Source organism: Triturus cristatus, chromosome 10 (genome assembly GCF_964204655.1).
Source record: "Triturus cristatus chromosome 10, aTriCri1.1, whole genome shotgun sequence".
Classification (NCBI taxonomy): domain Eukaryota; kingdom Metazoa; phylum Chordata; class Amphibia; order Caudata; family Salamandridae; genus Triturus; species Triturus cristatus.
The window spans coordinates 315,412,411-315,435,585 of NC_140593.1; the positions used below are offsets into that span (position 1 = coordinate 315,412,411).

At 41.4% G+C, this 23,175-nt stretch overlaps 1 protein-coding gene across 1 annotated transcript in view; it reads left to right on the top strand.

The window, feature by feature from the left end:
- Window positions 1–23,175, top strand: part of LOC146789373 (uncharacterized) — a 227,309-nt gene that overhangs the window by 162,734 nt on the left and 41,400 nt on the right. The window contains exon 2 of the mRNA XM_085630078.1: window positions 8,823–8,931. Coding sequence (XP_085486204.1) covers window positions 8,823–8,931 — 109 coding nt within the window. The remainder of the gene's footprint in view (window positions 1–8,822; window positions 8,932–23,175) is intronic.

Genomic DNA, 23,175 nt, shown 5'->3' on the forward strand with positions numbered 1-23,175 from the left:
ACCCCGTGTGCAATTGGTGCCCGAAGGGCCCCAATTGTGCATGGCTTATCACTCCTGAGATAAACTAAAATATTAAAAAAAAAAAAAAAAAAAAAAAGATTATCCTTACTCTCTCCACCCCGTGTGCAAATGGTGCCCGAAGGGCACCATTTGTGCATGGCTTATAAAATATACAAAAAATTAAAATATTACCTTTCAAAACGAAGTGCATCATATGTCCTCCATGTGCGCACGGTGCGCAAAGCGCATCGTGCGTACATGGCCCATCTAGCGTAACTTGGGCACGCGGTGCGCGCACGGCACTAACTGCGTAAAGTGGGCGCGCGGTGCGCGAAGCGCACCGTGCGCGCACGGAACGAACTGCGTTAAGTGGGCGCGCACGCCACGAATGGCGTAAAGTAACTTAGCATTTAAAAAAACGTACAAATTCACTGAAAAAACCATAGGTTTCACACACGTTATAGTTAGGAATTAGCATTTAAAAAACCTTGCAAATTCACTGAAAAAACCATAGGTTTCACACATGTTATAGTTAGCGGAAATTTTACTGATAAAAAACCAATGAAATTCCCCCGTTATAGTTAGTGCAGGCAACTATAACTCACGCGACCGCAATCTTCTGCTGATGACATATGTGTCTTTATGAAAAAAAAATATTTGTAATATATGTATAGCTAAAAATGTATGGAAGAAGACATGGGCAAATAAGTGTCTAAATACAGTATTAGCATCAGCAGAGGATTGCGGTCGCGTGAGTTATAGTTGCCTGCACTAACTATAACGGGGGAATTTCATTGGTTTTTTATCAGTAAAATTTCCGCTAACTATAACATGTGTGAAACCTATGGTTTTTTCAGTGAATATATATATAAATAGTGCACTCTCCACGCTTCCACCTTGCTTTTGCTTTCCGGCGGGAAAAAGGAGATACGGACCCTCACGGCTCAGGCAGGAAGATATTTATTTCAATGAACTACCCCTCTGCGACGCGTTTCGAGCACTGAGTGCCCTTGATCACACAAAGAGCGTTACGTCCGACATTATTTTTAACTGTTACATCGTGAATCACATGACCATCACCAACAGACATAGTAGAAATACTTCGCTAAATACAGCATTCATTGTTACGAGGTAGATGTCACATTCATTTGGTAAATCAATTAATGTGTTGTGGTTGCTTGTTAACATTTCTAAACTGCATAAATGCATTGTTACGAAGCATATCTTAGCAGGTTATATAAATATATATAAATACTTTAAAAGATATGTATAAAATATTTGTATAAATAATTTTTATAAAACCACTTCAAATAACATCATAGGGCTTTGCTACTTGTAAACATAATCAATAAATATGTAAACAAACTACTGTGCAAATATGGCAAGATGTGCAAACTTTGCAGAATTAAATTGCCCCTATCCCTACTATGCGTTTGACAAGTGGCTGATTGAGAAATAAATTTGCTCAAACCGCACAAGGCTTCGTTTGTCCTCCTAAAATACTGGGGAAGATTTGAAAGTCAAATATATATATATATTTATATAAATAAAGTTGTGTGAAAGAAGGAAGCATATTGGTGCACAACTTTATTTATATAAATATATATATATATTTGACTTTCAAATCTTCCCCAGTATTTTAGGAGGACAAACGAAGCCTTGTGCGGTTTGAGCAAATGTATTTCTCAATCAGCCACTTGTCAAACGCGTTTCGAGTGCGCTGCACCCTTGTTCACTGACACAGAGATACATTTTTGTGGCCATTTTACATTGCTACACACGTGACTTCTAAACTACAAAATAAGTGTATGTGAAAACAGACTCGTAGTTTTTTCATATCGACATGATCATATGCCAATGACAATGTATCACAAAACGCTCATGCTACATAATATAGCACTAATGAGTATATCATTTCATTATGAATTATATAAAATATAAACCTTCATAATTTCACGTTTAGAATTAATTAAATGCAAATTTGCATTCATCCATTATTTTGAAATGATTATGCCCTAGTGGGCCATCTTATATGGATCTTGTCGTTCTAGCCCAAGTGGGCAATTGTCAATTTCAATGCATCAATTCTTGGAAAAATACAAGTCATAAAACTATATAATTAAAACTTACTCCTTTTATAAAAAACAATTCTAAGAACTATTTACTATAGATGCATGTACAAGTCTTCCTCAATATTCAATCCATCTGGCTGTTTCAAATTCAATTCTATTATATATCGTGATTCGAGTCTCCTCAATTTCTTTTCTCTGTTGCCTCCTCTTAGATTTTTTTCTACTGCATCTATCACATAGTATGTTAATCCTTCAGCTCTTTTGTTGTGAAATCTCTCGAAGTGCCGAGCGACAGGATATGACCTATCGCCATTTTTTATGGCTCTCAAATGTTTAAGGACTCTTTTACGTACCGCTAAGATTGCGCTGCCCACGTACCTCTAGCCGCTAGGGCACTGAAGCACGTAGACAGCAAAATCTGTTTTGCAATAAAATTTTCCCCTTATTTTCCTCATCCTTTTACTTAAACCTGGTTTATACATTTCTGTGTTAACACCATGTGTGCAAGCTTTGCATTTGGTGCATTTCACAAAACCTTGTCGTTTTGTTAACCATGTTGTTTTTGGTTGAGGTTTCTTCAAAGTATTTTTAATCAGAGCTTGTTTGAAAGATCTTGCTTTGCGAAATGTGATTTGCGGTCTACGGGAAACAACTTTGCCAAGGATCGGATCATTCTTAATCACATGCCAGTGTTTGTTTAACATACCTCTTAACTTAGCATGCTGTGCACTGTAAGTTGTTATGAATCTACCTGGTTGATTCAAATCCATTTTTTTCTTTTCTTCTTTTGTCACTTATTTTTTCTCAAATAAAACATCCTCTCTCTTTTATCCCTTCACTTTTAAAATTGCACTATCAATCCATTCATCTGGGTATCCTCTTACCTTAAACCTATTCTTTACCACTCTCAATTCTTTCTCTATTTCCTTCTCGTTACTACAATTTCGTTTCGTGCGTAAGCATTCACCATAGGGAATACTCCTCTTTAGATTCACCGGGTGAAAGCTCTTTGCATGCAAGAGAGTGTTACTGGAAGTAGGTTTTCTGTACAACTTTGTTTCTACCTTTCCATTCTCAATGTATACTGTTAGATCCAAGAAGTTTACCTTAGTTTGACTTATTTCACTGGTAAACTTTAAATTAAGGTCATTACATTGTAAATCATTGATGAATGACCTAGCCTCCTCTTCTGTACCTTTCCACACCAAGAACAGATCATCAATGAAACGACTCCAATGTAAAATGTTATTCTCCCATTGCTGTTGGTACTGTGACCGGACCACCTGCTCCTCCCACCAGCCCATATGCAAATTAGCATAGCTGGGGGCGAAGCAGGTGCCCATCGCAGTACCACAGACTTGATGAAACAGTTCATTGTTGAATATAAAGTAGTTATTTGTCAAACACTTTTCAATCATTGTCAAAATCATTTGGGTGTGGGACCACATTGCAATTGGTCTCGTTCCCAAAAAGTATCTAACTGCTTTTAATCCATCCGTATGGCGTATACTCGTATAGAGTGTTGACACATCAATAGTTATTAAAAGATAATCATCTTCCCAAGGTAGATCATAAATGCCTCTCAAGAAATCCCCATAGTCTTGGATATAAGAGGGTAAAATTTGAACAAGGGGATTAATGAAGGAATCTACATATTTAAATGTATTTTCTAGAGCACTTCCCATTGCTGAAATAATAGGGTAATAGGGTGCCCCGGTGGATCTAAAATATCTTTATGGACCTTGGCAATTATATATATATACGCAACCGCAATCCTCTGCTGATGACGTCAGATATTACATCACTGTATTTAGACACTTATTTACCCATGTCTTCTTCCATTAATCTTTAGCTATACATATATTACAAATATTTATTTTTCATAAAGACACATATGTAATCAGTGATGTAATATCTGACGTCATCAGCAGAGGATTGCGGTTGCGTGAGTTATAGTTGCCTGCACTAACTATAACGGGGGAATTTCATTGGTTTTTGATGAGTGAAATGTCCAGCTAACTATAACATGTGTGAAACCTATGGTTTTTTAAGTGAATTTGCAAGGTCTTTTAAATGCTAATTCGTAACTATAACGTGTGTGAAACCTATGTTTTTTTCAGTGAATTTGTACGGTTTTTTAAATGCTAAGTTATGAATTTTTTTTTCAGATTTTTCACCGGTTCGCAGTGCGTGCCGTGCGCGCGCAATGCGCGCACCTCGCGATTTAAAAAAAAATAAAAAATTTTTTTTCTTCCTTGGGGGTCCTTCTGTGACCCCCTGACCAAGGCTAGGTGGTCAGGAACTGTCCACTCTGCCCCCTTTCCACGTTCTCCACCTTTTTTTTTCACCCCCTCAGACTGCGAGAGACAAAATGGTGGCCGACACTTCCTGGTTTCGACCGATTCGAATGTTTACCGACATCTAACAACCAATCAGAATTTCGCTCGCGCACGGCAGGGTGCGCGCACAGTATAGATATTGATATGCTTTTAAATGCTATTTTCTCAGGAAATACTGAACAGATTTACACCAGACCTGCAAAAGGCACTTCCTTGACCTTATGGCTACCTCTCAGCCAAATTTCACGTAATTTTGTTCAGCCGTTCGGGCTGTAGCTGCGACTAAAGGTCCTATGGAAAAATGCATGGGGAAAACGCATTTTGGGACCCCCCCTTTTTCTCGGCCCCCGCTTGACAAATCACCCCGAGACTTTCAGGGTAGGAGCTGAGCGGAGCGCACCATTAGTTTTGAAAATTTTGCGAGGATTCCTCAACCGGAGCCAAAGTTATTCAAAATAGAATTTTGAGATTTCCTATGGAAACTAGGTTGTAACTATAACTATCTACTGGCCGACCGCCAGTAGATAATATATATATATATATATATATATATATATATATATATATATATATATTCACTGAAAAAACCATAGGTTTCACACACGTTATAGTTAGGAATTAGCATTTAAAAAACCTTGCAAATTCACTGAAAAAACCATAGGTTTCACACATGTTATAGTAAGCTGTACATTTCACTCGTAAAAAACCAATGAAATTCCACGTTATAGTTAGATCAGGTAACTATAACTTGCGCGCACACAATAAACTGCTGATGACGTCACATATTACATCACTCATGACATGGTCAGTGACATCACTCTTCACATCAATGATGACATCTGAAATGACACATTGTGGATTGCGGTCGCGCAAGTTATAGTTACCTGATCTAACTATAACGTGGAATTTCATTGGTTTTTTACGAGTGAAATGTACAGCTAACTATAACATGTGTGAAACCTATGGCTTTTTTAGTGAATTTGCAAGGTTTTTTAAATGCTAATTCCTAACTATAACGTGTGTGAAACCTATGGTTTTTTCAGTGAATTTGTACGGTTTTTTAAATGCTAAGTTATGTATTTATTTTTAATTTTTGCGCGCACTTTGCGCTTCGCTCACCGCGCGCGCGCTGTGGGCACTCGGTGCGCTTCGCGCACCGAGCGCCCACGTGGCGCATTTCGTACCGTGCACGCCTCGCCATTTTTTACAAAATATCAATTGTTTTTTTCTCTCTTGTGGGTCCTTAGATTTATATATTAAATGTGATTGTTAATTCTTTTTTTTTTTTTCTTTTTTTTTACCGTACGGGTACGGTAAGCTTACCGTAAGCGCACCCCGTGATTTTTTTTAAAAATTATTAAATTCATTTTTCATACTTTTTGGTCCTTCGTGAACCCCCTGACGAACGCTAGGGGGTCTGCAACTCTCTTCATTGCCCCCTTTTCATGTTATCAACCTTTTTTTTTCAGTGCGAGAGACAGAAAATGGCGGCCGATACTTCCTGGTTTCGACCGATTCGAATGTTTACTTTGATCTAACAACCAATCAGAAACGCGCTCGCGCACGGCACCGTACGCGTACGGTAAGCTTACCGTAAGCGCACGGTAAGCGCACGGAGCGCTGCCACAGATATATATCTTGATTTAAATGCTATTTTCTCAAGAACTACTGAACAGATTTACACCAGACCTACAAAAGGCACTTCCTTGACCTTATGGCTACCTCTCTGCCAAATTACAAGTAATTCTGTTCAGCCGTTCGGGCTGTAGCTGTGTCTAAAGGTCCTATGGAAAAATGCATGGGGAAAACGCGTTTTGGGACCCCCCTTTTTTCTCAGCCCCCGCTTGACTTATCACCCCGAGACTTTCAGGGTAGGAGCGGAGCGTAGCGCCCCATTAGTTTTGAAAATTTCGCGAGGATTCGTCAACCGGCGCCAAAGTTATTCAAAATAGAATGTTGCGGATTTCCTATGGAAACAGGGTCCTAACTATAACTACCTACTATATATATATGAATACAGCGCAGCACATATAGCCCAAATCATATTTTTTTTGCGTGTCTTCATATTTTTTAGGTGTACACATTTTGCCACAGTAAATTCATGTTAGTGATTTACAAAATGTAAAATTACTCTCTAATAGGCTGTAGTTACAGTAAAAGTTCTTCCAGTATAGCAGTATTTTCCCTGTCAGTACATTTGCTCACATGTCTTCATAAGGCCGAGATACATGTAAAAGATAGTGAGCACCTGCACTTTAGTAGGTTTGTGGGTATTCACATATCTTTGCAGGTCCCACCTCAAAAACGTTTGCAGAGGTATTCCTGTAAAGGGCAGGCGTAAGTTAGTTTTCAGGGAAACTTAAATAATAAGTGCCAGGGTGCAAAGTTTTGCTCAGATGCCAGGACTTCGTATCTCAGGACTGCCAAATACCAGGGCTGCATTTTCTTGATTACATCTCATGTCTCTTTCATTCACCACCAGACACTCCCTGTCCCTTTATCTCTTCCTTGCAGGTTCTTTTTCACCCCTGGTTTCTCCCTGGGTCACTGTTTTTCTGTCTTTCTCTTGCTCTGGGTGAAAGTCTGATCAGGCGCGGCTGGCACAGATAAGAGCCTTGGGGCGGGGCATGAGAAGGTAGTTGACAGACGACGTGATAGGTAAGATTAAATGTTTAAAAAAACACTTACCTTATGTTCGCGCTGCAGTGAGCACAAGGTAAGTGATATTAATTATTTTTAATTTCTCCTATCCCGTCATCTTTCGACTTCCCCCCACCGCCCGGCCCTGGCCCCACTGCTTCACCGCTCTCACCTGTGCCGGCTGCGCCTGAGTCTTATGAGGAAGAATAAGTGCCTGTCCACAAAAATGAGTGCCGGTATGCTCCAGCTGCAACCACTGGCTTAAATTAAGCACTGAGGGGAAGGAAGTGCCACAATTGGTCCGGGTGACTTCAACACGGTAAAACATATTTCTTTGCTGGAGATCAAAATTCCCTTTTTCATTTTCCATATCCGTAAATGCATATGCATGTGACTAGCTCAGAAAAGCTGTTGTAGATCAGCATTCTGGTAGAATTCCTGTAATTATGTGCGATTTCGAAGATAGTATGCAAAATATGGGCGAGAGGATGAAGCCTTACGGCTAGAGCGGTCGACCTCGAAGGTGGGGAACCGGGTTTGCGTTTTGTCAAGACGCTCGACATCCTGTGATTCTGGACAAATCACTTAGGGGCAAATCAGCAAGGGCCTGCGATAATTATCGCTCAGTGCTCTGAGCGCGAGGATAATTATCGCAGGCTAACGCTGGATTCTATCGCGGAGATAGCGTGCTATCAGCAACGCTTATCTCCCAAGCGATAGAAATCCATGCGTTAGCCACAAAACAATGCGATTATCGCTGGAAATCCAGCGATAATCGCACTGCGACCGGCGATACCTTGCTGATAGGGCAGGGTGGATTTAGCCATGTAATCCACCTCCCATTGGATTACATGGCTAAATCAGAATAAAAGCAGACGTAAGGAAAGTAGCGATAACCGCGGTTAGCGCTACTTTTCTTAATGCTCGGCATGTTAGCGTACACCTTGATAATTGGAGAAATGTCGGTTAGCGACATTTCTCCAGTTATTTTGGGGAGGAACGCCCACTTTGCATCTCATTAGAGATGCAAAGCTGGGCGTTCAGGAAACAGGCGTTAGCATGTCCATGCTGCTAGGGCGATAAAATTATCGCCGCTTTTCGGCCGAAAACGGATGCTAAAGCGGCGATAATTTTATCGCATCGCTTGCTGATATGCCCCTTAATCTCCTTGTGCCTAACTAAAATGAATGTGTCCTTCTGTAACGAAACTGGTGCTCATGTAAAGCCAGTGGCGTAACGATAATTGAGGGGGCCCCCCTGCAAGGTACGTGGAGGGGCCCCCTCCAGACTCAGGAGCTCCCCGGCCGAAGTGCAGTGCTGAGGGGGGCCCCTGGAGCTTGGAGGGCCCCCCGCACTGCGGGGGATGCGGGGGCCTGTGTAACGCCCCTATGTAAAGCGCTCTGATACCCTATGTCTCGGGTCTAATTTGTACTATATAAAACTCTAAAAAAAAAAAAAGGCGTAATGCTATGTGAGTCTTACAACTTCCTTTGCAAATCAGGCCTTAAGTGGCAATTTGAAATACAGCTGATAACTCTAAAATCTAAATCATCTACAATAAAATTAACTATTTGGCTTCTGTTCTGCTGATTGCTAGTGGTGCACTTTTATTTGTTTAGCTTGGTCAGGTCAGAATCTCTGCAATTCCAGCTCATATTGATCACTCTGCACTGTTAGCTGTAGTTCTTTTTTCTTCATAAAGGTTGACAGTTACTTCACCTTGAAACAAATTAGCGTGCAATTCTAACAATAAATAATCTTTGTCTTCAAGGAATTTTGGAGTCCCATGCTGGAACGTGTATGTTGCACTGGTATCACAAATAAAACTGTGGTCAACGGCAGATAATTGTCAAGAAGGAGGGGAAAAGTGCTTATATACAGTAAGTTAAAAACATTTTGTGTACACGCTGATTGTTAATTGTTAAAATGCATTGTTTTAATTTATGACACAGTAAAATTATTCAGTACAGCTTTGCATATTTAACTTATTTTTAGGGGTGTTAGTTCACAAAATGAAACCTTGAAATATGTAAATATCTATATATAATGAAGTCCTTTATTAGCATTTGCTATAATTACACAAAAAGAAGAAATTAATTAAGCCAATGAATTAGAGGTTTTCAATTATTTAAATATTTAGTGCAATGAAATTATATATTTGAATCCGAATTGGCCAGTTGCCTTTTTTGATTTTTTATACTAGCAAAGTCTGTTTTGCATAAAAAGTCATACAAATCCAACTTTAGCGAGCGAGTAATAACATCCGATAGCAGTCCGAATGACATCTAAGTGCTCCCTGGATGGGGAAGTGATGTCATGAGAGTTGGAACAGATAAGCACATTATAGTATATACCTTCTATTCTTTAATAATATCGTGTATTTATTTCTCTGTGCAGGGTAGGAAAAGTCCACTGTACATTCTATCATTCATTGTGTTCAATGTCCACCTGTCAGATGTTTAGAATCCTGATGACTGATTGGCCAAAACTGGAAGATGCTGGATTAACATCCATGATCCTCAACATACATTTACGTGTTCATATACGTATTTTAATTGCACTATATGACCCTGTGTGCATTTTGCTATTCCCCTTGTTTTAATCTTTGGCTTATGAGGTGTACTATCAATCTTCATTTGCTCCGTGCCCACCTCCCCCAAACGCACCGCTCACGCCAGCTGGCACCCCTTTGTAGCTGGCTGGGCTGGAACCTGAAAGCGATTCATTCAACTAAGTTCTCCCTTTCCACAGAGCACACAGACAAACACCTGTATATGTTCAGGGATCCTGATTTAGTTTATATTGTTAGGGGCAGTTAACCAGGCTGACATGTATGCCTACACTTCTGGGGCCTTGATTTAGAAAAAGTTGGGACTTCCCTTGTGTAATGGCACAATTCGGCCATTTGTGTTTCTTCGAACAGAAACATTCACATTTCTGTGCATTTAGATTTAATTTGGGTTAACATGATAAAACGGTGTTTCCACGTGGTTTTCCACATTTGTAGGTGCTGAGTAAGAAATGTATTTTTGATGCTGCAAACAGACATATACATAGGGTGAACGGAGGTGGTATTAACACATTTATTGATGTAGTAATAACCCTTTTCACTAAAAGTAATAAAATCTTGTTTTGCTCCTTGGAGTTCATTTGTACACTCCTGACGGCTCAAGATCAGGTCCTCAGTACCTGGCTGTGCTCTTGGGGAGTGCAGCCGTCAGCACAGAAGGAAGATGATGGGACACGTTCTAGCAATTGTGTCACTCCCTTTTAGACTCCTGCTTTCACACAAAATTCCCTGGGGCATTAATCTTACCTCCTTCCCTTACCACTTCATTGCATGCTTGGTGAACCCTGGTTTTGCTAGATTTGCTAGCACACCTCGCATCCTGGTGCCTGCTGTCCTATACAGCCAGGAACTGGCATATTGCCATCTGGGCCATATTACTCATGCAGCATATTTTTTGCTGGTTAGTGCTGGGCGCTGCATTATAGTGAATGCGCTGCCGAAGGACAGCCACAAACTCGCGCTGGACTGGGGGCAGCACATTCAGTGAAAAATGGAGCAGATGTGCTGTCAGTAACCTGCTTGCACTTTAAAGGGGGATTAAAGATCCCCTTGTAGGCGGGTGCAGGGAGTTTCTGTCCCCTCCAAGGCTGCTATCAGGGACACACTGACAGTTCACCAATTCCTGACAGCTTCTTTGCCTATGTGCCCGCGTCTGTAATGCTGAGCAGGAGCAGAGACAAGGGGATTCCCTCATTTGCATGGGGCCATGCCCCAATGCAAATGAGGGGACGTCCTTCTGATGATAGAACTGGCGCTTTAACTGCGCCAGCTCTATCAGTATTACAGAAGGGGAAGAACAAGTGTCTGTAGTCCCTTCTGTAATATCAAAGTGCCTCTGGGACGCCCTAAGCAGGCGCAAACGCCTGTTGCGCCCCCGGGGAGCTTCCATAATACAGCCCCAGGTGTCTTACACATTTTTATTTGGGCTTTCAGCCCAACACACAAGAACCACTCTCCAGATCTAATAAAATATCGTATACCACTCCATGCTTTGTTAATTCGAATGCAATGCAACACACTGCCTCCTTCTATGCTCTCTAGGGCCTGCCTCTGAATCCTGTGTGTCTCAGCTCCCGAGGAATGAACAGTTTCAACTTTTAATTAGGCAAGAAGAAAATCCAATTACAAGCTTAAATAGCATCTGGTGACTTTTCTGATGGATAATACAGTGTGCATTTGTGCACCTCTTTGTAAGGGGTTGCAGTTGAAGTAATGATGGCGCTTTCCAAGGGCAATACAAAAGCAAATATTGAAATAAATGACAATCTTTCTTGATTAGAATAAGAGAATGGGGAAACATTGACAAATATTACAGAAAGGGGTTGGGACACTCACAAGTATTTTAAAATATTTTATGATGAGTAGAAAGAGAGAATGTATATTTACAAATCTTTACGGCATACATATTTTGCTATGTGTTACAAATGAGAAGGACGAGGACCATTTAAAATAATTTACAAAATGCTAATTTCCTATTATATATCCACACCAGAGACAATTGGCACCTAACCGTCTATGAGCTATTTTGCTTGATACAGACGGACATAGTAAATTACTTCTTTAGCGAGAGCTGACAGCATTTAATTTATCGCCAGTAATCTATTTACAATACCATTGAGTCGTTGGACTTTGATGCAGTCTGTTATGGAAACCAAGGCCTATTCTGTCCTCACTCAATCCTACTGCTAGGGGATTAGTTCCTTGCAGATCTTCGTGTTGCATTGTATTGTAGTTGCATTTATATAGCGCTTACTGCCCATGGTGAGGTGTTGAAGAGCTTTAAAGCGGGTAGTACACTACTCCGTAGCCCAATGTTAGTGGTTAGTCGAGTGCTTATTAATTATTGTTGTATATTTGTTATCTATTTGGTTAGTTTTGTGCTCCAAGGAAACAGAACCATTTCCCCCATTCTCAAGTGTCGATATATTAAGTTAATAGGAGTTACTTTTAATTATTAGAATGAGTTTATGTAAGGGGAAAAAGAGCGGTGAGGAAATAAGGTGGAGGAGGTTATATATTGTGATTTAGCAAGGAGAGTGAGTGGATAGGTTAGAAAGGTTTTAGTTACTCAATCAATCAGAAGGTTCTTGTAAAGTGTGACTTGTCTCCCTGGGCATCTCCTGGCGCTACGTCCTAACGTCCTTGATCAAAGAGCCACGTCTTGTGGACATCGCAATGAGGTAGGACAAGGAACTGCCTCCAAAGCAGTCCTAGGATGCTTGTTTCCGGTCCAGGGAGGACCTGGCTTGGCAGTCCGGGCTGGACTGTTACTATGAGGCACAGGGTCAAGACTGATTTGCACATGGTCAGGTCTAAACTGGGGTGGCTTGGTGAGCAAAAGAATGGTGGATTTAACCCAAATCTCTTGACTGGGGGTGAATATTTCGATTTGTTCTGCATTCCGACCATCAATTGTGTGTCTTTTGATTTCTCGCTCCATAGCAGTGGCAGTAGTGAGCAGTGGTTTATGTAGGAGGGGCCGAAGTTGTTGAGGGCCTCGTAGGCATGAGTAAGGAGCTTGAAGAGGTCTCTTTTCTGAATGGGGAGCCAGTGGGAGGCTCTGAAGTGTGGGATGGTGCTGGTTCTCCTGGGGAGGTTGAGGATGAGTCTTGCTGTGGTGTTATGGATGGTCTCGAGGTGGTTGTGAAGTTGCCTGAAGGCGTTGTGTTGGATGCTTAGGTGGGGAAGTCTGGTGATGAGGCTGTGATTGGAGTCAATGTCCAAGGCTATGGAGAGGTCGAGGAGGATGAGGGCCACCATTTCCCCCTGGTCTAGGAGGCGTCTGATGTAATCCATAGCTGCGATAAGGATGGTCTAGGTGCTGTGGTTGGCCCTGAATCCACATTGGGAGGCATCAAGGAGGTTGTCCTGTTTGAGGTATTCTGTGAGTTGGTGGTCGATGGCCTTCTCCAAGACCTTGACAGGGTAGGGTAGTTGCAAGATAGGCCAGTAATTCTTGAGTTCGCTGGGGTCCGCAGAGTTTTTTTTTAAGGAGAGGCTTGATCTTCGTGTTCTTCCATGCAGTGGGGACTGTAGCTGTTGCGATGGATCTGCTGAAGATCTCTGTGAGGATGATGCTAATCTCTTCTCTCCCTAGTTTGTAGATAAGGTGAAAGCAGGAGTCCTAAGGTATACCAGAGTGGATTGAGTTCATGATGGCAGTGGTGTCTTGGACTGAGATCTGTTTCTAGTTGGATAGTCAGTGGGTGTATGTGACAGTGGTGTGTGTGTGGAGGTGGTTGAGGTCAATGGGTTAAGGGTCGAAGTCTTACTGTAGATGTCCGTGATATTTTGATGGAAGGGGTCTGCTAGGGTGTCACAGAGAGCGTGTGAGGGACGGTTTGTGTTTTCAGTGGCTACTGTGCAGAAGAGCTCTCTGATGATGAAGAGCTCTTTGGTGTGGTTGGTACTTGCCTCGATGAGGTTGGTATGGGTGTCCTTCTTGGCTTCCTTGAGATGGAGGTGGTAGTGGTTGAGGGGTGATATGAAGGAGCTGAGATCAGAGTGGTCCTTGCTGGAGCACCAAAGTATTTCTAGTTTCTTGCAGTTGTGCTTGAGGGTCTGTAGTGCAGGGTTAACCAGCTGGCTCATTTTGCGGGTCTGTTGCTGGGTGTATTTCGTAGGAGCGATGGTGTCCAAGGCGGAGGAGAAGTTCTGGACTTTGCATTTGAGGTTGTTAGAGCGGTTGAGCCTGGTTGCTTTGAGGGTGGGGGTCCAGAGGGGTTTTATGATTTCATTCCATTTCCGGTAAGGTTGGGTGGGTGGTTGGTCAGAGGTACTGTGGAGCCAGTGAGGGTGAAGTGGACGGTGCTGAGGTCCGTCCAGGTTAGTTCCATTGTGTGGGATTCTGTTACTGGAGGAGAAGATACAGTCTGGTGTGTGTCCTGCGATGTGTGTGGGGGAGGAGACCAGCTTTGAGATGCCGAGGTTTGCTCATGTTCTCCAGGTGGTGGAGTTGGTGTCTTGGGGTCTTCGAGGTGGAAGTTCAGGTTTCCTAGGAATATGTAGTGTTCAATTGCCAGTGGGGCGATGAAGTCGGGGATGGTGTTGCAGAAGCTTGGCTCCGGGGTCTGTATGTGAGGGTTCCTGTGATGGTGTTTTTTGCGTTGAATCTGATCTGAAAGTTGAGCTAGGCTTCATAACGTCGGCAAGGGTGGTTATGGTGTCCCAAACATCTGGATCAGACATTTAGTAGATTACAGAGGACCTTCAGGTCAGGTTTCAGTGGGATAGGTGTCGCTGGAGCTTTGGTATTGCACGTGAAGTGGCAGTTCTGGCTGGTGAAGGGGCCTTCTGTGGTTCTGAGCGAGGTGACACAGCAATTGGTGTCTCTCTTGCGGTTGTGAGACTGAAATTCGTCGGATGTGTACTGGTGGGAGGCGGGAGAGCCAGGGGTTGGGTTTGGGTGCCGCTGCACAAATCCGCTGCTAAGCTGCGCTGCGGCCTCCATTAAGTAGGTCCTGATGTTGGAGGCCAGTGGGAGGCGGGAGGCAGCGGCGGCGGGAAAACGTAAGAATTTTACTCAAAAAGCATACTTTTCATTATATATGGTGTAAATCAGTTCAACTAATTTTGATAAATTTGCATTTCAGGAGGTGGTCATGAAGGGGTTGACTATATAGTGATATCTGGACGCTTGGTCCTGTGGGTATCCTGCGGTACCGTAATTCCGAAACGCTAAAGTAATCCGATTGGCCAAGAAGGCCTTTTTTTCCTATCAGTTGTTTCAGTGCTGCAGGACCAAATGATCTGTTTTGCTGGCTGCAACATGAAGAAAAGTGTTGCAGCTGCCATGAACGTAGTAAAAAAATATGATATAAGGGGACAGGGTAGGGGTGATCTGACCCGCTGGCTCTTCCAGGACCAAAAAACCCCTAAAAAACATGCCACAAGTCCTGTGGTACTCCTGCTAGACCTAGTATGGCCCCAGTGTAGCACAGCAGTGTTCATGTAGGAGCTGTCGTACTGTGAGAGCATGCAAGCTTTAACAATTGAAACATGCGCTATCTGTCAGTACAGTGGTTGCTGCTCCTCTGTGGTACCTCTGTAATGCAAAAATTGTTTTAGAAAAAATAAATAACCAAGGGAAATGTGGGTCTGTGGGGGTTGGCCTTCCACATTGGTTGGGCAGAGGGCCTGGCCGTAGGTGGGTCCCCAAAGGTGTAGTGTGTTGATTTACTTTAAGTCCACAAGCTTTATAGGACGGTGTAACAATGACTGTATATTGTCATCAATTATGTAATTTGAGATGTCATCATTCATGTAATCAATAATGTAATTCAACATGTCATGAGTGATGTAATATGAGAGGTTACAAGCAGGGAATGGCATGGGGGCAAGTTATAGCACAGTAAACTATAACTGGAGAATTTCAATGTTTTTTGCTTTTTAACCCCTTCTGTGCCCCGCCCTTTCCCCGCCCTGTGCCGGGCGTTGAATTAGCGGGCGGGGTTCATGACGAGATAGTCTCGTCATGGGCACAGCGCAACCGCGCTCCATGACGAGACTATCTCGTCATGGGCACTGAAGGGGTTAAGCATCAATTTTTATATCATTATACCTTACTGAAACATCATTTTAACATTTATGTTCTTGAGTAAATTTGTAGAGTATTTTGTAATGTAAGCTAGAATCTGAATACCGTATCTAAATATAATCTCACTTTAACTTTCGTTTTTTTCTGTAAATCCATTGCTATACATCAGGTTATTTTCATGCAGGGCTGTTTGGAATGCTAAGATAGAATGCAATCTAAGGAAGCAAAAAGAGTGGAAAGAAAAGCTGAAAGTTGATTACATGAAGGCAGATGATATACATTTTTTGATCTTAGGCTGTTATGTTAGGCTGTTTATGGTGTTGATGCCCTCTGTACATTTTAATAAGACATTGAACATTATTGAAATGTTTGTCTTTGTACATGTTTATTATTATGGGGTACTAAGTTATGTGCAATGTCTGGACAGTGGTTTGTTAGGTCTTTCTACTGAGATTATAAGGAGTGGACAGTCAATGGATTTGGCATCAATCATATAGTTATGTGTTTGCTTGAGGAAGATGCATGAGTGTTGAGTTTCAAGGAGGACACGGTTCTCCCTGATATTAGTGGTGGTACTATGGTATTGTGCTGATTTAGCGCTTCCTTGATGTTAGAGGGGCCTAGTGAGTATCTGTCTGTAGTAAACAGATGAGAATGTGTGGATTCTTTATAGAACCATATTGGGAATAGCCGTGTCTTAACTATTTTCTGAACTTTAAGTGATTCTCTCTCTCTCTCTCTCTCTCTGTCTCTCTCTCTCTCTCTCTCTCTCTCTCTCTCTCTCTCTCTCTCTCTCTCTATATATATATATATATATATATATACATATATATATATATATATATATATATTTATATATATATATATATATATATATATATATATATCCAACCAGCATTTCCCCGTTCCGGAGCCACAGACCCTTCAGGGCGGCCTCACGCAATGGGCACGGAGCAGCCCATCAAACACTGGTTAAGCAAACATAGTGAGGCCCACTACTGTAGAAAAGGTTTTATTCCAAAGTTCAGCAGCGCCTGATTCCACTCGTCTAACGTTTCGGCATATTTGCCTTGATCACAGACTGAAGACAGAAGAAGAACTGCCCTGCTGTCTGAAGAACCTGGAGGATGATATGATCTGCTTGCATTCAACTCAGGACCCCAGAAGTGACAACAAGGGTCAATTGGTTGACCTCCTGTTTGAGCTACAAGGACACAACAAGCTATCAGAGGCCTTTTCCCTTCAAGTGCCCTTAGTCTCCCACACCTGAAGGGGAAACCCTTCAGCTGTCGGTACTATGTTTATGTTTTAACTCAATTGTTGAGTGCAGCATGCTGACTCCTCGCTGACACAGGCCTGAGGAGTAAACAAATTACTTTTTAGTTTCTCTCTCAGGCCTCTTTAGACAGTGGATGGGGCCCAACTCAGTGACAGCTTTATCCGCAGAGAACTACTCATCTGAGACAAGGGTGTAAAGCTGGCCCCTGCAGCCCCAGCAGTGCATGGGGTCCTTAACACCTCTGTGGGCTCAAACTTACAGGCCCCCAGAGGTGTTAAGCTCAAAGTCAATGTATATATGTGCGATATGGAGGACTCAGGCACCCCTCATAATGTTCAGCAGGGGGCACATCATTAAAGCCTTATAGCCCGCTGCTGAGGGCTATACTGGTTGTTAAAGCCCATGAACCCGAGTATTAGGCCCAAGCCAAAGTCAAGGGCCTCTAATGAGGGAGAGGGCCTTTACAAACCGGTCTAGTCCGAGGCAAAAGGCCTATTATGCTATTGGAACATTCCAGCAACTGAGGGTAGAATGTTCTAAATTAAAAAAGGAGAAATTGTAAGACAATCATTGGAATGTTGGATCAGAAGGCTTTATATACCAGCCATTATAAACACTGAGCCACTTCATTGTCTTCAATGGAGCTCTCAACATTCCAATGTTCTAATCTGGGCTCCAATGTTCTAATTTGCGATGGCTTGATCCTCCTCAGACCAAAGGTGTGGCTCTGGCTTGTCCCTTGCTCATATTGGATAGTGGAGTGAAATTAGAGCTAGGCCATCATTCTTGTCCTTTTCATCTTGTTAGCAAACAAAGGTGATTAAGCATCCTGCAAGCAGCAGTTGGATCATGTGCTGTCTATGGGAACAAAAGCACTATGAAAAGTGCTTGCTTTTATGCGAATTCCTAACAACAAAGCAGTTAAAAGCCAGACAAGGTTAGGTTAGCTCCAGACTATAGCCATACTTGTACTCTGTGGCTTCTGCGGCATTTTTGTATATGTAATGTTTAATTGCTTTCATTAAGGTGCTTGTCATCCCTTCTCTGCATACAGACTACAGACTACAATATACACATTTTCGATCCATGCTGTTTGCTAAATCAACCTACTAGCATATTCCAGGAATGATTTATTTTTTGTGCTGATTCGGTTTTGGAGATTGAATCCTAATAAATGTATTTCGTTTTTTTAAATACCCTATACATGAGCCTATTCATTAAGGTAAATCTGCAGGTGTAGATTTACTACAGGTTCATTTGCTCTTATACTTTTTATTATTTTTACTTGTTTTGACTATTCACCATTTCTAAATGTAAAGCCACTCAAAAGTGTAGATTTTATACTACCACCTGAAACAGCAGGTAAACTCACTAGAAATTTAAAATACGACCTTATAGTTATTACTACTAGTAATGTTAGAACCGTATTTAATGCTCCACACACTTGGCAGAGACCTCTGCGGTTGAGACGAATATCTCTGTATGATAAAGTATATGAAAACATAAACATAAAAAAATATGTTTTTAAGTTGAATATTAATGGTAATTAATTGTACATATTTATTTTAAAATGGAAATGTTAAATAATATCATAAAATGTTAAAGCATTAATCACTGGATTCTAAATTTTAAAATGTATTATTTTAAATGTATTCAAATAAAATAATTTTTCCTAACTTTAAAAAATTTAATATTTCCACCTATATTAAAAATGATGTACAGAATTAATTTACAGTAATTCGATTATTTTTATTAAATAATAATGAATATATATTTTTAATTTAAAAATGTTAAAAAACTATTTAAAAATATTATTGACTGTTTTATTTTAGCACATTTTTAACATTCGATGCACTTTATATTTTTAATATGCAGTTTTTGAAGTGTCCAATTGACTAACCTCGAAACAAGTGTATATTGCAAGTAATCTTTATTGAACACTGTGATAATGTATTCTTTGGAAGACCACTGTGCATCAGACAGTGTTCTTTCATGTAACCTAGATACAAGAGCAGAGAATTTTCAAAATCTGAATTTCAGGCTTAAATACTGACTATCCATTTAAATGAATTACGTAATCCTAGGTAAATAACTTCAGGGTGTCTGCTTTTGTTTTTTCAACGCAACATCTGGGAGCACCTAAAAGTGATTTATTTCAGAATACACATTACGGTCTATACTCCCTCATAAAAAGGTGTTCATACAAGCAAATATGCTTGTTAGAAATGGGGATTCCTGGTTAGCTGAGGTATGTACCCAGGTCAGACAGGAAGCTCCACTCTAGGCAGGGTGAGCTAGATACACCCTGAAAGATAAATTGTGCTCACCCTCTGGTAGCTTGGCACAGAGCAGTCAGGCATATCTAAAGAGGCAATGGGTAAAATATTTGTGCAACACACACAGTAACACAATGAATACACCACAAAAAGACTCCACACAGGTTTAAAAAAATTGAGAATATCTGAGTAAAACAAGACTAAAATGACAAAAATCCAATTAGTAGAAGTCGAGATATGATTAAATGCAAAAACAATGTTTAGAAATCAATAGTGCTAAAAAGTTACTTGGAGTTGCACTAGAACGGAGTAAATCCAAAGTTCAGGCCGACCATGATGGAGGGCGGGCCGGCTAAAGGACCCACGCAGGGCCCTCTAAGAAAGTACCTTGGATGTAACAAAGTGTTGACGCTAAGGGCACGACGAGTCTCTCTATTTCATGTAGTTGGATTGCTGCGTTGTCGTAGAGCGTCACTGAGATGCAGGCAATGCGTCGTTGTCGAACCGTGCAGAGCATTCTCGTCAGGCCACGCAGTCTGTGGAACCACTGTCATTGAACTGCCTCTGCTTTGACGTTGAAAGGTGATGCATCAGTTCCGATCGGTGCAAGGGTGACTTCTGAGGCCCATAACTGGAGAGGGCTAGGACTCACAGATGGCAGAGTCCAGCAGCACCAGCAGCACCAGCAAGATTGTAGTAAGTCTTTTGTGTCCCTAAGCCTCCAGAAAACAGGGGGAAATCCAGCAAGCCCTTGGAGATCACTTAGGGGGAAGGGAGAGTCTAGCTCTCTTTCAGTAGAGTCAGGGAGCAGCAGGCAGCAGGACAACAAGCATAAAAGCAGTCCTTCCAGAAAAGCAGTCCAGCCGAGTCATTTAAGCAGCACAGCAGTCCTTGTGATAGAGGTTCAGTTCAAAATCCAGAACTGTCTGATTTTAGGGGATCAGAGACCCAGTACATACACCCAAAAGTGCTGTTGATATAGGAATAACTTCAATGCAGCTCTCTGAAGTGCAAAAGGATCCCTTGGAACCCACTCCTGTCTGCAAAGCTATCTGTGTGGGCTAAACCAGCATTTTGTGTTTGGACAGGGCACTATCTATTGAAGTGTAAGTGTCAGCCCCTCCCATTCCTCTCTGGAAGACCCATCAGAATGTAGACAAGCCTCACCTTACTGTGTTTGTGGCTGTCTAGAGGGAATGCACAAAGTCTAGCTGTCACCCAACCCAGATGTGTTTTGGAGACAGGCTGAAAGGCACTAAGAGCAGTAAGTGCAGAGAAATGCCCACTTTCAAAAAAGTGGCTTTTCTAAAATAGTAATGTTAAATCCAACTTCACCAGTAAGGAGGACTTATCATTAGCATTCCACGGATTTGAAACATGAAAAAGCTACTCCTCTCTGATCAGGAATTACAGCGTAAAAGTGTACTAAGGAATTCCCAAAGCTGGCCTATGAGAAGAATAGGCCTCACAGTAGTGAAAAACTAAATAGGCTGTTAGTCACTACCAGGACATGTAAATCATAGAGGTACATGTGCTACCTTTTACTTACATGGCACCCTGTCCTTAGGGTTAATTAGACCCTACCGTAGGGGTGACTCAGATGTAATAAAAAGGGAGTTGAAGGCTTGGCAAATAGTTTTAAATGCTAAGTCGAAGAGGCAGTAAACTGCACACACATGCACGGCAGTGGCAGGCCTGAGACAGGTTTGAAAGGCTATTTCTGTGGGTGGCACATTGAGTGCTACAGCCCACCATTAGCATTTGAGGTATAGGTGCTGGGTTTATGGAATACCATTTTACAAGGGACTTACCAGTACATCAAATATGCCAATCAGGTATGCATCAATCTCAACATGTTTTGGGGAATGCACATGCACTTTAGGAGGTTAGCAGTGGTAAAGTGCTCAGAGTCCTAAGGCCACCAAAACGAATCAGCAAAGGCAAGAGGCAAAAGGCAAGCAATCTGGAGAAAGACCATGTGCTGCACTATAATATATGTATTAATGCTAATAACAACTTAAATAGTGCACATTACACACTGAATTGTCTATTGAAATTCTTAGGTTGGGCATTGAGTTCTCCTTAAACATTTATATATTTATGTATCAATGTTTTTCATTTCAATAAACATCAATTCATCATTGGAGGAAAATAATCAAATATACTAAACAGATGCAATATTTATCTGATATTTAATTCGATGCCTGGACTTGTGATTTGGCTCCTATGGCCATGCCAAACCACTGACTCTGCTCTGGTCTTCCTTTTCTTAGGAATTTGCTGACTTGCCCACGTGACAGATCCCCCTACCAACCCTTACAGGCATTACTTACTTCTTTGCCCTTTTGTATGTGTCAGTCTTCTTTCTGTGATGACATCCTGACTCCAGCATCTTTCTCACGTCCTCGTCTACTAACGCTCTGCACCCAGCTTTTTATCATTCTCATTTACCTTTTACGGTTTCAGTTCCCTCCTATACCCTCTGCCAGTTTAATTTCCTTCCCTTCCCTCACATTGGGCCATTCCTTAGCGCATCATCATTTCTATTCTTGGTAATCACCACATCACATTTCTGTTCAATGGCAACTGCCAGTCACAAAACCCCTCCCTTGGCATCGCTTTTTGTAGGTCTCACCTGCTTTTTAGGTTTAGCACATCCAGAACCCCTTATCTTACGCCCTGTTATGCAGTAGACTTGTTAGTGTATCATCCTGCCTCCTAACAAGTGTTTCCATTACAATGCATGAAGTCCACAGTTTTCATCATTTTTCAGGGACTGCTTACTAAATTATTAATAAAGCAGGTTCAACCTTCAAGCACAAATGAACAATCCTGCTATCTTGCCAGAAATATGTGTTTCAAGCTGAGACTTCAGAGGGGAACAAGGGTCCCAACGCACAAAATACTTTTGCAGTACCAAAACTTTCAATCCACAAAGTCACATTGGTTGCAAAGGCAAAATACTGTTTTGTCATGTAGAAAAAGCCTTTTGAGAAAAGGACCTGCCATCCTGACTCGTAAAAGTAGTTCTGCTACTCATTCCAAATTACAATTGAGAGGGGACATGAAAGACGCGTCCCCTCCTAATTAAGCTTCCCAATGACATGTATTAATAATCTGTGACTGCTTTTGTGGTTGGAACATCACAGACTCCAAAGCTGGTGTGACAACGGATTCACAAAGAGGAACTTTTTTCCATGGGACAACCTGCTCTTTGGTAATCATGTTGATTTGTCTTGGCGGAGCAGACATTGGTCCTGTGGATAACTCCCTTTCTCGAGAGGTGCATCTAAGATCTTGAATTCCATCCCACACTCATTACCTTCTCCCTCACCCTACTCTATTTTAAGGGAAGAACTGAAAATTCTCTTGATTTAATGTCGTTTGCAATCCTGGTAATTAAAGAAATGTGATTCATTACTGAAAGGCATCATCTATATCACCTTATTAACTTCTGCTTATGTTGTGCTTTATTCTCTCATGTAATAGAAAATATCTGGTAGTACAATTTAACCTCATTCTGTGTATGATATTTGCCCTATGTAAATAGTACCCACTATTCAATTTTGACTCACAATTATGCAAGTACATATTCCCTTCTTTTGTTATGTTTTAAAAACTATGTAGTTCTATTTTGTAACATACCCCCACCACAAAAGAATCAGTTATGTTTTGTTTATGTTCTTCATGTATGTTGTATCACTTTAGGGGTGAAGCGGTCTGATGACTGGTGGGCCAGGTTCACACTATTTAGAACTGAAAAAATAAATACAACAATACACAATTCCATCTCCCGTTCCAAGGTATAATAAATACCTATGCCCTGTAGTTGGCCAATGTTTTCAGTACAGTTCATAAAAATCTTTATTGTTCACTAGAACAATTTTCAAAATATGCTGCCATCAATACAAGAGTCATTGGAAGTGTTTCTGCTCCAAGAACTTTCAAATAACACTGATAATC